This window comes from Mixophyes fleayi, chromosome 4, assembly GCF_038048845.1.
Source record: "Mixophyes fleayi isolate aMixFle1 chromosome 4, aMixFle1.hap1, whole genome shotgun sequence".
Taxonomy (NCBI): domain Eukaryota; kingdom Metazoa; phylum Chordata; class Amphibia; order Anura; family Limnodynastidae; genus Mixophyes; species Mixophyes fleayi.
The window spans coordinates 139,574,862-139,591,646 of NC_134405.1; the positions used below are offsets into that span (position 1 = coordinate 139,574,862).

General features: G+C 40.8%; 1 protein-coding gene across 3 annotated transcripts in view; it reads right to left on the minus strand.

The window, feature by feature from the left end:
• PPP6R2 (protein phosphatase 6 regulatory subunit 2) overlaps window positions 1-16,785 on the minus strand; it is an 89,886-nt gene that overhangs the window by 66,514 nt on the left and 6,587 nt on the right. For all 3 annotated transcript variants that reach the window (XM_075208496.1, XM_075208495.1, XM_075208497.1), the window contains exons 2-3: window positions 4,244-4,360; window positions 2,039-2,284 (exon numbers count right to left, since the gene is read on the minus strand). In XM_075208496.1, the coding sequence (XP_075064597.1) occupies window positions 2,039-2,265 (227 nt within the window). In that variant the 5' untranslated portion in view covers window positions 2,266-2,284; window positions 4,244-4,360. The remainder of the gene's footprint in view (window positions 1-2,038; window positions 2,285-4,243; window positions 4,361-16,785) is intronic.

Below are 16,785 nucleotides of genomic sequence, written 5' to 3' on the forward strand. Positions count from 1 at the left end.
AGTTTTAAGGTTTGTATAATCAGTGTCATGATTGCAATTGTATTCCACAACATAGTGCTATAGTCAATAACTGAAAGCTCTATACGTAAAGCTGCCCATACACACTGCCATTTTTATATATGTTTAGTTCTAAAATTACAGATCTAGATCAAAATATGACTATCATCAGTTATTCATTTCTGGCTAATAAATCCAATTGATCAAGACCTCCTTTGATCATGTATAGAATCATTGCCTCACAATGTTATCAGTGCCATGTATGATAATCTAGCAACTCTGATCACTAAATAGCAAGATTTTCCATATTTGAGCCATGTAGGAGGAGCATTAGCATAATAGAGTAGCATCTTGATTGCTTGTGTGTTGCCCCAACTAGCACGAAAAGGCCCTATAGCTGTTTTTTGTTACCCTCCTATAATGTAGAGTTGCAATGGAAGTGCATAAAATAGGATTTTACACTTTCGTTAAATACTTTTCTGTTACTCCACTGGGGTACACCGGGTACATTGGGGTATAGTGTAGGATCCATGCGTGTTGACACATTAAATATGTCTGTATCTCTTCCCATTCTATAACCCCTCTCTTGTAAGGCCATCAGTTTACATTTAACCACGACCCACAGAAAAGTAAGAAAAAAGCAAACAGAAAGAAGGAAAAGAACAGCTACCTTCTAAACAAAAGGAAACACAACATGTCAAACATAAGGAGAACCACGAGCGTAAACGGTGGGAGCCCAATGTCCAGTGGACTAAGACTAAAGGATTCAACGTAAGTAAGGAGAACAAAGAGTGTAAAGAGTAGGAGTCCGATGTCCAGTAGACTGAGACAAAAGGCTTTAACGCAAGTATAAAAATCCTATTTTCTGAGGCATCCATTGGGGGAACCCAGGTAAATTGGGAGATCCCAAAGTTGTCAGACTCATCACAGGTCGGAACGGTCAGAAGAAACAGCTCGAAGCACCTTTCTCCCAAAACGGTCATCACTGGATGCAAACACATTAAGATCTCGCAAAGGTGGAAGATGAGGTAGCCACCTGACACAGCTGCTCAGTTGAGACTTCATGTCGTTCCACTCAAGAAGCACTTGATGTCGCAGATGATCCAATCATGATCCCAAAATAAAACTTTGGGGATATATTAACAACAGTATAAACAATTTTTGAGATGTTTTTCAAAATTTTATAATTGTTTGAAACAGAGGTAGGTATCCCAAACCTCATAACAATACTCCTCACAGATCCAGCATGTGACTCTCAGAAACTTAAGAGCTACTTGACATCTTTCTGCTTACTTGAGGATATTGCTTATTTATTTCTTAACACTACTGAATCAACACAACTTTCCACATCTGTGAAACACCCTGATCCATAGCACAATGTTTCACTACAAATTCCCTCATATGTACTCATAGGCTTTCATATAACTGGCTTATTGTTTTTTCTGAACTAAAAACTATGATAGCAATATTTTATTTAACCCACAGAAAACATGTAATTCAATAGAATCTGCAAGCTGTAAATTTTCTATTTAAACAAAATTTGTCAACAGAAAACAAGTAATTTTAAAGTAAAGTTGTAATTCAACTTTAGACCATAGACAGTTTGTTACAAAAATAAACATAAAATGGAAAATGGTAAACAATATAACAAGCGCAATATATAAAATTTCTGCTAGCCAAAATAAAAAATAAATAAAAAGAAAGAGGTTTAATGTATAAGATACTAATAGGAAAACAAAGTGTGGACAGCACCAAGACATGGAAGTCCATAGAAAATGGAGGCAAATTAAAGCAAGCTTTGCCATACATCTTTTTAAAAAAAATTCAGAAAGGAATGGAGGATGTTATGAATCATATAGACTTGGCAAATATTCACTTATTTCTACTCATAGTTTATACAGCAAAATTTTAGTGGCAAGACAACTGCCTATTTAGCTCTTTTCAGCAAGATCATGGTTAATTTAATCAACTACTTTCAGTAAGATCGGGTTTAGTCAAACTATAGACAGCAATAAGGCTTTCATTACTGGACTTTACTCACTTGAAGCGGACTTTCTCCTCCATGTCTGCAGGAGGTTTTTGTGTTATTAGCTGTACCAGCTGCTCCATGCACTGTGGCTGACACAGAAAGTCCAGCAGCCGCTGGTTCTGAGCCTTACACTCCTGGAGCAAGTCATCCTCATCCATTAGTTCCAGCAGGGTCACATCCTCCTTTTCCAGGAGCTTGTCCACATGTGACGTTGTGTTCAGGTCAAACTTCCAGAACATGGTGACAAAGTGCTCCTGACTGTTAAGCAGAGAGTGAGAGAGGAAAATTATTTACGGACAATACAAATTTCACTGACTACTGCTTTCAAACCTTCCTGGAACATCACGGTTGTGTGCTTTAAATCCAAGCAACCCTCAGGATTCTTTGAGTATTCATGTTTCAGAGGACATGATGCATACATTTATTAGAAGATCTGATAATAATTGTGGACATAATGGTTTTCTGGCCCAATTCTACCCAATTCACGCTGGCTGACCACCCAGAAGTGCCTTACTATGCCAGGGAATCCTACCCCAGTACCTTCTAAGGTTTGTATAGTCACTCAGGCAAATGCCGATAGAAAGTAAAAACAATACATTTATTTAAACAAAAAAAATCACTAGAATAGCATATACATACAGTAAATAAATGCCAGGCAGGTTCACCACATTATCTGTCCCTTACACCACTAGCTTAAAGAGTTACAGTCACCTGGCTGTCCTGACTTGACAAACCCACGGATCGGTCGATGTATTCCACTGACAGAGAATGGCAACTCAAAAACCAGTCACCCTGCAGCTTCCAGCCATCAATTGCCAGAATGAATACCCTCCCCTCATCAAGTGGCTTTTTATATCCAGGGTCAAATTTTCACAGTTCTTTAACCTCCCTGGGCAAACTCCTGGCTCTCTCCTGCTTAAACATTGGTGGGTGCTGAATCAGTAGGTTGTAGGGGGGATGGAGATGAGCTGTGCTTCTACTGAAGGTCCCTGCTGGGTTGCAGAAAAACTGTCTGGACTAGTCCCGTGGAGGAATGATGGATACTAATTGGTCTTCCCCCTCACCTGTATCCTGCAACCTGATCCTTACACATGACCCACCTGGCTTCATTTCAAATACAATGAAAAACCGCTTTACTGCAATATCAACAATATACAATATACATATTTACAATGAGCTACAATGTCCCCTTATCCACATGTAATTAGACACTGCAATTGTACTCTGGTGAGCCGGGAACAAAAAGCAGAGCTATTAAAAGTACATGGTATAATCCACATTTTGTGAGAAACGAGGGACAGTCTGGTTAAGGTGCTATCGAACCCGTTTCGTCACAATAATGATCTCTGCATTAGGCTACATACACACTGGCATGATGATTGCACAAAAAAGCTCCAATCAGCTGACATCCGACCATTTGGTCAGATATCGTGTGTGTATAGTGACACGATGATCTAAAGTCGTCCCAAAGTGCCGATCATTGTTTCATTTGGTTTGTCGTACTGTTTAATATTTTCCAATCAACTGTTGACCGATCATGTAGTATATATGCACTCAGGCTCACGATCTCCATAGAGTTTACGGAGTCGTGTTCTTTTCAGCAAATGCTAGTGATGAATGTCCCGGTAAATAAATAAATAAATGTAGAGAGTGCTGTATTAAGAATAATTCATTTGTTCGTTCTGAGACACAGTGTTTTGTTTCAAAGTCACAGAAGCGAGCAAAATTCGTTAGGGCATGTGGATAGCTATAACAAGGCAGTTTTAATCAGTGTGACAATAATGAATGAATGAATACTGTGCTGTCATTCTCTGAAGACTAGAGGACTAGATGAAGGCTCATAAGAAGAGCACAGATCTGAAGGTAAATCCTGCCAGTGTGCACGCATGAATCATCAAACTGATCGGACCTTCAGTCGTAGGTACAATCGTTTGAGATAACACGTCGGTCGGAAAATTCTTCAATGTGTACTTAGCTTTACTTAAACTGCTTGGAATCCTATTCTTACAAAAAAAGATTACAATGTTTGAATAAAATGTGTTAGGATAGGTTGCTGGAACATCACATACTGGGGTACATTATATAAATCATCATACCAACCAACACACTAGCGCTTTCTCTACAGCAGAAACAATAATAGCATTGTAACCAATAGCACCCACCTACCCCCCCCCCCTTTTTTTTTTCTATGCATAGTATGAAAAAAACAGTTCTTACCTTGTAAAGGAACAGACTAGGTCTCAAGGCAGGTGACGTAGGTGACCATTCACATACATTTGGGCTGTGACTAAAGATGAGAATGCCAGGACAGTACTGAATACCAAGACAGCCTTCCTAAATGTAAAGTAATGAGATATTGTTAATGCATGTAGAATTTGCTGAAGATAAAAGAAGGTCCGTAGGTTCCGTAATGTCATAACTTCAACTGAGATTTAAAATTGTCTTCACTACTTGTTTGCAATCATGTTTGAATGTTGTACTATCCTAAAATTAATCCCTCCAAATATTGTGCTGAATTAAAGATCCAGAAACATTAAACAAGGAGCCGGCTGATAGAAAATTGTTGGCAGCTAAGAATTGTTTTCTATATTAAAAACATGAAGAATGCTTCTCAAACAGTGGAATGGGCCTCACTGGTGAGGCTTGCCTACATTTCAGGTGAGGCTTACTTGTCTAGGCTACAACGGAAAGGAAGTTGGAGAGACAACAAAGGCTCAATGGGGGAGAGGAATAAGGCTGGGTACACACTACAGAAAATTTCTCCCGATGCGATAACGTTATCGATTTTACCAATAACTAAAAGTCCTGATCACCATGCTAACTCACGTGTACACGCTATACACGTTTCACAAGATTTACCCTCAGATCTGAGCTCTTCATCTGTCATCGCTCCGGCCTCGGCCTCCAATGTCTCCTGGCCCTGCTTTGCTCACTCCTGAGGTCTTCCATCTGGCGGTTCTCCTGGTACTTCTGCTGCCTGGTCCCATCCGTGCTTGAGGCCTACTTCCATTTGAATACCATTACTCAAGTGCCGCTCCTCTCCACATTGCTAGCTACTTCTGGTCCGTAACCCTGGCCTTGGGTGTCGCTTCTATCCTTACTGCCACTGCCTGCTCTCGAGGACCTGACCTCCTCTTCCCAGCGATTTCCCTGGTTCCAGCAATCTTTCGGGTCCTCCTGATGAACGCAGCCTACTTCTGGTTGAATCCCCAGTTTCGGGTGCTGCTCCTCTCCTCGCTGCTCCCGCCTCTCAACACTGCTGTTCTTCTCCACGTTGCTGCCCTCCATTGATGCTCCTCTCCTGACTCCCCCGCATGTTCTTCTCCCTGCTTCTGCTCCCCCTCCTCTGATGTCTCTGGTTCCTGGACTCTTACTCCCACTTCACTCATCCCGGATCCCCCCACCCATGCCACCTGGTCCTTTCCAGCGCTCTTCTCTCCTGGTCATCCAGCATCGTCCCATGGACTCTTCTCTGCTCCTTTGAAGTCTCCTGGCACAGACTTTTTCCCAGTGACTTTGTTTCATCCCCTGGGTTGGCATAATACTTTTGGCTGCACCTCAAGTCACTGTATGTATCTTTGTATCTATTGTTACACTGTCTTTATTGTAGGCCTTGCTAACTATGCCCTATTTTTATTTTTCACTAATTTTTTTCTCTATTAGTTTTTTCTACTTTATTTGCTTTTTTATTCTACTCTAGTTGCATTTTATTTCATCATTTACATTCCTTCACTCTCTGTCATTTAGCATTTCATGTCACTGGGCATTCCATTTATGCCATTCTATCTCATATTGCACTGCTTGCCATGCTTTTATGCCACATCTTTTCTCACTTTCATATCAGGCTACCTTAACCCACTTTAACTCACTTTATTTCATTATCCTCTTGCCTATCTCTCTGACTCTCCCTGTTCTCTGCTGCCGTCTCTCTCTTAACTGAGGATTCTCATATTTCCTCTGTCCTTGTTTCCCCTGCTCAGGCCCCCTACAGACCCCTCACTCACAGTCTCCTTAGCTCCTGCCGCCACTCTCTAACCTGCCTCCTCTTTTCCCCTCTGACACCTTCCCTCCCCCTCGCCACTTTCCCTCCATCCTTTAATTCTTTACCTCTTATCTGTCCCATCTGCCTGTTCCGCCCCTCCCCCGCCTCTCTCCCTTCACCATGTCTCCCTGCTCACATGCCATACCCATACTCTCCCCTTGCCCAACTTCATGCTTTAGTCCCTGCACTCATCCGTGTACCGCTAACCTTTGCAACGCCAGATCCGTCCGCAATAAACTGCCCTCTATACATGACCTCTTCTTATCTAACTCTTGCCATTACTGAAACCCGACTCTCAGATTCAGACACTGCCGCTCTCTCCTATGGTGGCCTCTCCTTCACCCACTCCGTCAGACTTGGAGACTGTTCAGGCAGTGGAGTGGGTATTCTCCAATCCTCCACTTGCACTTTCAGAGTCATTCCTCCTGAACCCTCTCCCTCCTTCTCCTCTTTTGAATTCCACTCTATTCGTCTCTTCTTCCCCATCTCTGTCATCTACCGCCCCCCCCCCCTGGTCCCTCCTTCATTTTCCTTGACAATTTTGCTGCCTGGCTTCCCCACCACCTCTCCTCTGACCCCCCCTCCATCATCCTCAACAACTTCTACTTCCCTATAGACAACCCCACCGACCCTGCTTCCATTAAGCTGCTCACCCTTTCTTCCTCCCTTGGCCTCTCTCAATGGATATCCTCCTCTACCCACTGCCTTGGTCACTCCCTTGACCTTGTCTTCTACCACCTATGTCTGTCTGACTTCTCCATCTCCCCGTTTCCACTATCTGATCACCATCTCTCCACTACTCCTGCTCCCCTCCCCAATCCCAAAATCTACCCAGCCAGACACGACCTTGACGCCCTTGATCCTGCTATTCTGTCCTCTTCTCTTGAAACACTCCTCTCCCCCCTTTCCACCCAGGCCTGCCTCTACAACCACACTCTCACCTCTGCTCTTGATGCGGTCGCCCCTGCCCATTCCGTCCATATTCGCTGCTCCAAACCCCAATTCTGACACTCCAAATTTACCAGCTTCCTCCAAAATTGCACCCGTACCGCTGAACGCCACCGGAGGAAATCTCGTTCCCTGTCCGATTTCCTCCACTTCAAGTTTATCCTCTCATCTTACAGTTCTGCCCTCTCACTCGCTAAACAATCCTTCTTTAAATCCCTCATCTCCTCCCAGTCCTCTAACCCCAGCCGCCTCTTCTCCACCTTCGACACACTCCTGCCCCCCCCTCCCTCACTGCCACTGACTTTGCCTATTTCTCCTTTCTCAAAATCGAAGCCATCAGACTTGAAATCTCCTCCTCCGCTCACTCTTCCGCCACCCCCCACACTCACTCTTCCATCCCCCCACTCACCAACTCCTATACTCCTTCCTCCCTACCACGGGTGAGAAAGTCCACTCTCATTTCACCCTGGATTCTATCCCTTCTCACCTCCTTCGCCCTTCGCTCCCTTTCCCCCTCCACCTGCTCCCAACTCGCTTACCTCTTTAATCTGTCCCTCTCCATCGGCATCTTCCCCTCTTCTTTTAAACATGCTCTCGTCTCACCCATTCTAAAAGAAACCGAATCTTGACCCCACCTCACTCTCTAACTACCACCCCATTTCACTTCTCCCCTTTGCCTCCAAAATACTTGAGAAGCTCGTCTGCAACCGTCTCACCACCTACCTTTCTGAACACTCTCTCCTTGATCCTCTCCAGTCTGGGTTCCGTCCCCTCCACTCCACTGAAACTGCCCTGGCTAAAGTTACTAACGTTCTCCTCGCGACTAAAGCCAGGGGCCATTTCGCCCTTCTGATTCTCCTAGACCTCTCAGCTGCCTTCGACACCATTGACCACCCCCTTCCTGCTTCACACCCTCTAGTCCATTGACCTCTCCGGCACCGTCTTTTCCTGGTTCACCTCTTAACTTGCCGACTGTTCCTTCTCTGTTTCCGCCTCTCGGTCTCTTTCCCCCTCTTCCACCCCACCTGTTGGGGTCCCTCAGGGCTCTGTTCTTGGACCCTTACTCTTATCACTATACACCTCCTCCCTGGCTGAACTCATCAGTGCCTTCGGCCTCAAGTACCACCATTATGCTGACGACACTCAACTCTACCTATCATCTCCTTATCTCTCTCCATCCCTCCTCTCTAGGGTGTCCACCTGCCTCTCTGCCATCTCCTCCTGGATGTCCTCTAAATTTCTCAATCTTGCTAAAACCGAACTAAGTGTCTTTCCTCCTGCTCGAACCTCCTCCCCCTCCCACCTCTCTCTCACTGTCGACAATTCCTCTATCTCTCCTGTTCCCCAACTTCGCTGCCTGGGTGTCATCCTCCACTCCTCTCTCTCCTTTGCCCCCCACATACACTCCATTGTCAAATCCTGCCACTTTCAGTTACGCAACATTGCATGCAGTTGGCCCTTCCTCTCCCAGGATGCTACCAAATCTCTCATCCACTCTCTGATTATTTCCCGCTTGGACTACCGCAACCTTCTCCTTATTGGCCTCCCCCACTCCCTCCTCTTCGATCTGTACTCAACGCAGCTGCTAGGCTCATCTTCCTTTCTCGCGGCTCCACTTTTGTCTCACCTTCCCCTACAGAACCCTTTTCAAGCTCCTCTCACTGACTTACAAGGCCCTCGTCAACTCCACTGCTCCCAACATCTCCAACCTCATCTCAATTCACACTCCATCCCGCCCACAGCAATCGGCCAATGATCGTCGCCTCTCCTCCCTCCTGATTACCTCTTCTCATGCACGTATCCAAGACTTCTCCCACTCTGCTCCATTGGAACAAGCCCCCTTGCTCCATCAGATCATCCCTAATTCTGTCCAGTTTTAAACGGACATTAAAAACCCAGCTTTTCTTAAAAGCCTTTCAGTCACCCGCTTAACTCCCCACCATGTTGGCTACCTCTCCCTCTCCTCTCATCCCTTCCCCCCCCCCTCCATTTCACCCGTTTCTGTTTCACTCGTGTCTCTCAGTCTGTCTACCCCTTCGTTTAGATTGTACGCTCCTTTGAGTAGGGGTTTCTCTCCTCCTGTTTCCACTTGTAACTTTGCTTTCCAGCTACTCAACCCATCTCCTCTTGGACCTTCTGTCCTCTGACGCCTCTCACTTTTCTCTGCACCTCTTGTTAGCTCTTAACCTGTCATCCGCAATCACCCTTTTGGAATCAGGTTACCAGTTTGTGCTGTTTTTCCCTCACCCTTTCTCTCTAGCTGTGCTTTGAGCTTCCGGAGTTATAGTGCATATTGTTAATTGTACTGTGCTGTTTCACCTTGTACTGCGCCTTTGTTTGTACTTCTACAGCGCTCCGGACACTTTGTGGCTCCCTATAAAAATTAATAATAATAACAACAATAATAATAATAATAATAAAAATAATAAACCATTGGCTGAAAAGTTTGTGACTCTAAACTCTATGGAGATCTGCCTACACTACTGGTCATGAGTGCATACACACTGCAGAATTGCCCAACATCGTTCCATTGTTTACAGAGATTTGTAATCCATTTATAAAATCAAACAATACACAGTGCTTTGGAACGATAATCGTTGATCACATACACACTAATACGATATTGGGCTAAACTGTTGTTTTTCTGTGATTGGCCCGATATTTGGGTGAAAAACCTGTAGTGTGTACGTAGTCTAAACCTGATCAGGTTAGAAAGAACAAAAGATATGTCACTGTATAGATATGCATCTTTGTGTGTATGTCAGTATTTAAAATTTGTGTTCTGGTTACAGTGAGTTTAAATATGCAATACATGAAATTGGTAAAAGATAATGTTACTATTTCATGATAATATTCAATGTTTTTATCTACTGCATAAAAAAGGGTCATATTTAAAATTAAGTCATAAAAACAACAATGATTATATGACTGCAACTAAGTGACATCAAAGTGGAATACAGGTGTATATGACAGAGTTATATATTTATTTTCTGATGCAACTACATCTTGCCTTGCTGCATCCACATCATATGATCCGATCATGTGCCGGTAAAAGAGACGGAATATCATCCCACATCACGAGGCCATGAATAAAAATACTGAGCACAGAATGGAAGGTGTCCCTATACTTAATTATTTTTAGCAATTTGAATGACATGCCATTTTCAGTGGTGTGAACTTTTAACTACAAATCAAATATTTATTTACTTGCTTAAATATATTACAGTAAGCTATTGTGATTACCTAGATAGGCAAAAATAGCGGGAAACTATACCCTATTCAGAAGCTTATTTTTAATGTTCAATAAAATAAATTGGTATGAGTAATTCCACTTTGCACTTTAATTAGTGGAAAAAACAGCAATTTAATAAAGATCTGAACACAGAGAGGATATTCAAAATTAAATATATGGTAAAAATGGTTTTCATAAGTTGAAAGTTAAAAGTGATTTTGTACCTATTGAGTTCACTTTTTTCTAACATGGTGTAAAATAAGTTAATAGAGTTGAAATATAAAACATCCTATAATTTTACTTATCAAGGTTAAAGTATTAAGAAGTTTAAAAAAAGGCAAAAAGAGGACATTATAGTAAGTTATCTAAAGATCCAACTATGATATATTTTATTATATTGAATCTGCCCTATTACAGTGGGTAATCGCAAAGTCACAATGAGATTTTTTAATCAATGAGGTCTATAATTGCTTCCATGATCCTCCAGTTCGACTAATAGTATCAAAGCATGATTCACTTTTAAAACCATTGGCCAAGTCTTTAGACCAATATTTACAGGATATAGTTTAGAAAATCCTTACTTATCTTAAAGACACTCTGGGGGGAATTCAATTGGCCACGTTACTGTAAAAAGTAACATTGCCTGCGCACTATTACCGTTATTACGGTAGTTTCAACGCCAGGATTTTGTTCGCAGCTCCCTGAGCTGTGAGCAGAAAGCCGGGTTAAATTTACAGCAATAACGGTAATAGAGTTATTGCCGAACTGCTTCGGGGGAAATTAAATTCCCCCCATTGGATATTTTAGCAAAACTTTAAAAATATTGTACAATTAGAAAGAAAATAAATGTCAATATTTTGACACTGATAACCCATAAAGAAGGGACTGAATATATTCTATAAGTATTACTTAAAGAAAAATGGTCATCAAGCTTAGTGAATTTTCTGGTACAACCATTTCAAAATGATTTTTTATTTCCAGAAACAGGGGAGGACCAGCATGGGGATTCATATGGCCCCATGTTATGCAAGTAATTTTATGTATAATGTGAAACTAATCCTGCTTCTGGAAGATATAAGGTTTGCCCAACGTATTGTACATTTGGTATAGACAGATAATATATTCTTTATATGGAAATCAGATGAGATAAGTGCAATGAAGATGACGGATACTGTCAATAGTGCACGTGTTACTATCAAATTCACAAAGGCAAAGAATACCAAAGATTTATATTTCTTATGTGTGTTGGTGTCTATAAAGGATAACATGATACAGAGAGATGTATATAGTAAACCTACAGATAAATATAATATGTTACATAGTGGCAGTTTTCATCCTCTAAGAGTCATTAATTGGCAATCGAAAAGCCAATTAAATAGAGCATGGAGGATCATATTAAACTATGAGAAGTTCGACAGAAGGGCCAATAACATTTTTAATAAATTTATACAGAAAGGTTATAAGAAGGACATATTGTCTAAGCATGATGTTAGAACATTGTCAAAGGCATTACTTTTGATGCAAAACAGAAACCCAATACCTAAGAATAGGATTCCATTTATGATCAATTATGAAATATAAATGTATTAAGAAAATTATATAAGTATTGCCTGAAATTAAAGTAGCATATGACATGGTAGAAAAAAAAAATCAGATTTACCCTTATTTTCATATACAGTCAAGTCCATCAATATTGGGACATCGACACATTTCTCATATTTTGGGCTCTATACACCACTACAATGGATTTGAAATGAAACAAACAAGATGTGCTTTAACTGCAGACTTTCAGCTTTAATTTGAGGGTATTTACATCCAAATCAGGTGAATGGTGTAGGAATTACAATGGTTTCTATATGTGCCTCACACTTTTTAAGGGACTAAGGGATCTTCGCTGGTTTGTCAGAACATGATGGAAAAGGTGATCCCTTACATCACTAGCATTTACTGGTGACAATGCATTTCCCAAAGGTTTTTTTCTTTATATAAACACACACAGCCTGCTCTTGGCACACTATATGTCTAACAAAAAACCTTAAAATCTCAAAAATAAAAATAAAAATTTACATATAACATATAACAATTGAAATAAATCATTAGGCTGCTCTCACTGCTCAACCAAAGGAGAGTAACCACCTTAAGTAATGTGCGATATACAGTCACAAGTGCAGAATACTTCCTTGCTATTAATACTTAGAGATTTATACAATTTGTTTGTTTGTTTGTATGGATGTATATATTTTTTTAGATAATAAATAAAAATTTCACTTTAATATATTTATCTATGTTGGTGATCAATTAGTGTTAAGTTAAGCGCTGAAAGCAGTCTAATTACTATTTTTTTTTCTTTATTATGGGTTAATGCAGTGGTTCCCAAACTGTGTCAGGGAGCCACGGCGAATTAACAGGGATGCCGCGGCCAGCACAGTGGCAAGCAAGGCAGGGAACTACTTGGTAATTATTTTGGCTTGGGCTTAGGGGTGCCTTGAAAAAATTATGGCGACCCTAAGGGTGCCTCAAACTGAGAAAGTTTGTGTATGGCAATTCTCAGTTACTGTGGATCTACTGGGAGTATACCCTGGAGTTCAGCAGGCGTTGTTCAAATTGTGAGGTCAATTGTTTAACTGTTAGGGGCATATTCAATTAGCATTCGTGGACGCAAATACAAGCGGCTGCACGGTTCCTGATACCGCAACATTGTGGATTTCTGTGCGCATCCCTGAAATTCACAATGTTGTGGTACCGTAATGGCACTTTACACGCACAGCCGCATATAATGGCGGCCATGCATCCTAACTGAATAGCCCCCACACATTGTTATGCAGGGCTCTGGAGTTGGTACATCATGGATTCAACTCCAACTCTATATTACCACTGACCGATTCAAACTTCTTCATAAATGGCAAATGTATATTCATTCATTATAACAAATTTACTGTAGTAGAATGGTAGCAAAAGTCATTTTCGCCACACACCATAAATCAGGCTACTTGGATTAATTGAACATAAAATATATTTAATTAAAATTGTGTAACAAGAAAATAGTGCTACCTTTCTATGAAAGTAAATATACAACAAACTATGCATTTAACAAATTAAAAAAACAGTTTTAACAGAAACATAGAATATAACTTATAACTAAAGAATATATAAAATGTAACACTAAACTCCAGATCTTTGCTGGAAATGCCAATTGGCGCCGGGCACTACACTACATATCTGGTGGACATGCTCATCTCTTAGACCCTTCTGGGATACAGTTATACTCCTATCCAATGCAATAATGGGTACCGCTTTACCAAATTTTTCCAATTTATTGGCTACTAAACGATACCAAAGTGCCCATTTCCCAGTATAAAAAGTATACTGTGAAATACCTCAGCAACGCAGCAAAGGCTGTAATACAGGTCCACTGGAGATCGCCAGCAGGCCCCTCTATCAAAGCAGCCCCCGTCTTCTCCCTTCCCCTATCCCCCATCCAAAAAGTGGTCAGGCAACTATGCATCTTTTGATAAATTTATTTGCATAGATTACAGTTCTGTCCATGAAGTATGTTGTTAAATATCTAAACGCATCCTAATGCATCATACTACAGGCACCGTTTTATATGTATAGGATGTTTAATTAATAGATAGCTAAAGATAATACTCAATCGTATGTATAATACTGTTCCAATGTGTATAAGCTGCACCATTTTCAATAAAAACAGAATTTACAAAAAAAAAATGTAAGACTAACAGACCAGGATCAATATAAGCTGTCCTCAGCTTACAAACATTTTATAATTATATTAACAAACGGTTTCCTACAAATATATAGAAAAATATATATTTTATAACTATATTTTATATAAAATATATAAATATATAACTACTATTGTACTGTTTATGGGAAATCTAATAGAAAATGGAATAATTACAGAAAAATAGGATCTCTAAATCAATATTATAAAAATACGACTAACAGACCACAAAATATATTTAATTGAGCAAAAAACCTGAACAAAAAAAATGTGGTGAAATGAAAATATACATTGTTGCTCAGTGCATGGATATATACAATATTGTTACTCAGTGCATGGATATATACAATATTGTTACTCAGTGCATGGATATATACAATATTGTTACTCAGTGCATGGATATGTACAATATTGTTACTCAGTGCATGGATATGTACAATACTGTTACTCAGTGCATGGATATATACAATATTGTTACTCAGTGCATGGATATGTACAATATTGTTACTCAGTTCATAAATCTATGAAAAGTTTGTCCCCAGGAAAAGAATAGCCTTAAACAGATCCTCCTTAATAGATGCTCTCAAATCTGATCTAATTATTATAAGGGCAGAGGACAACCTCTCAACACTAACTTGGGTCTCTAGCGAAGCAGTAACCACCAGGACAGCATCTCTGACAATTTCTGGTTAGAAGGGAATGGCTTCTTTCACTGTTAGTTTTGATGAACTATCTAATCTTTCTATTTCTTCTACTGCAAGTGAGAAATTTTGTTGAAATTAATTTGATTTGAGCTCCATGGGTTGTGACATTTCTAAGTGGCGATACTTTGTATTCTCCTTGTGATTCAAATATTGGTCAAAATCAAATTTGTCTTCAGTTGATGAGAGTGAAGACATGGCAGTAGCCCTAGCTTCTTCCTTCTCCTGACATTCCTGTAACCCATTCATCCTAACTGCTACCTCAAACTGAGCATCTAATCCTTTTGTCAGCTGCTGATCATCCAACAGAATTCAGTGCATCTGTTCTACATATATAGCTGCCAAAAGAATCTTGGCAGCTACATTTTTTTCAATCAACAGAACAACCTTACCTTGCTGTGCTTGCCTTTGTTTTTTATTTCTTGGCTTTCTCTTCTTACAGTTTTGCATTTTTATTTTGCAGCTGGAGTCAGATTTGGTCCATTTTTTCAATTCCACCCAAAATTTTCTCTGACTCCACTGTGCTGGTGTTATCTGCCATTCTTTGTTGTATTATTTAGTTAGTTGTTGCGAAGGGGGAGGAGACAAGAGATTTTTGCTCCCTTTCACCAAAATGTCTTATCCCACCAACTACCAGCTCCCAGAACCAGGGCTCCCAATCCACTCATGTATTGGTGTTCAAAGGCCTATGCCGCACCTGAAACCATTCTGGTTCCATTTAGAGAACTGGATATTAAGGCCTTGAAAATAAAGTCATTTGCTTCAATTTGCACAACAAGTGAACCTTAGTTCTGCAATATCTCAAGAACCAAAAAGCTGACATAGCTGTGATTTAGGAGACCCATTTTGAAACACTCCCATTTCATCCACTCATCTAAAGCCTTCCCCGAGTTTATCTAATCCCCTTTGTCCAACAAGCACACCAACTACCCAATAACTCCCCCGTCAAGATCTCAAACTGCTTTTCAAAACATCAGGACCGCTTCTACATTAATATAGCATAACATAAGCTATTCTTGACTGCAGCAACGGTCTATACTACAAATTATGGGCAGGGTGCCCGTATGAAAGCTTTTTCACACATGTGGAGAAAGTTGTCCAAGGGCAAATTGTCGTTGGAGACTTCAATGCAGTCCTGTGCCCAAAATGGATCCGTTCCCCAAATTTTCCCATTAGCCAATCTGCATTTTAAGATTCCAAAAAGGTTTGTGGCAGCTGTCAAGCGCTATGCAATTTTTGCTTAACCTCAGCTTGCAAGAATGCACCCCCTCCCCCCCCCCCCCCACAGGAACTTCATTCTCATATAGATCTCTTTCTGCTCAATGGCTCGATTGTGTGGGGCCTCCAGGACATTAGGGCATCTCCCATGCCTTGGTCAGAACACACAACAGTCTCAGTGGAGCTTGATGCATTTGAGTCTGCCTCGTACCCACACACCCCCTTTTGCTAAAACCCTAATCAGTCTCTGAGATTGGTAAATCTACTTTGGAATTCTTTACCATAAACCTATCTCCTGATGTAAATCCTTCATTTATCAATGGTTTACAAGGCCACCATCAGCAGGGTCTCTATCTCAGGGTCTTCCTCGCAGAAACAGAAGGAATGTCAGCGTGTCACGGAAGTAGATTTCAAAAATTAGAGATCTCATGAATTCACACTAAACGTCTCCTGCTCAACATACAGATTGTTTTCTCTGAGGTTCAAAACACTCCGCCAGCTATAACAGACATTCTATGACCACGGAGAATACGAATGCTCTACTCGCAGCACAATTTTGCGTCCAAGCGTACACGTAATAGAATCTTCTCCATAAAGAATGCTAACAAAGATCTCATACATGATCCAAAGAAAATAACGTTTCCAATAATTTTAAACTAGCCTCTACAACTTGCCACCCTACTGTCACAGCAAAGACTAAAGAGAAACAAAACGATTGGTACCTTGCTCTCTCCCAAAACTTACAGTCTCTCAATGTGCTAAACTTAAAAAAAGACATCAACCCTGAGGAGGTTGTCCAAACTCAAGTCTCTTAAAACATTGTCTGCCCCTGGTCCAGATTGCTTCACAGCTGTCTACTATAAAAATTTGATGGAA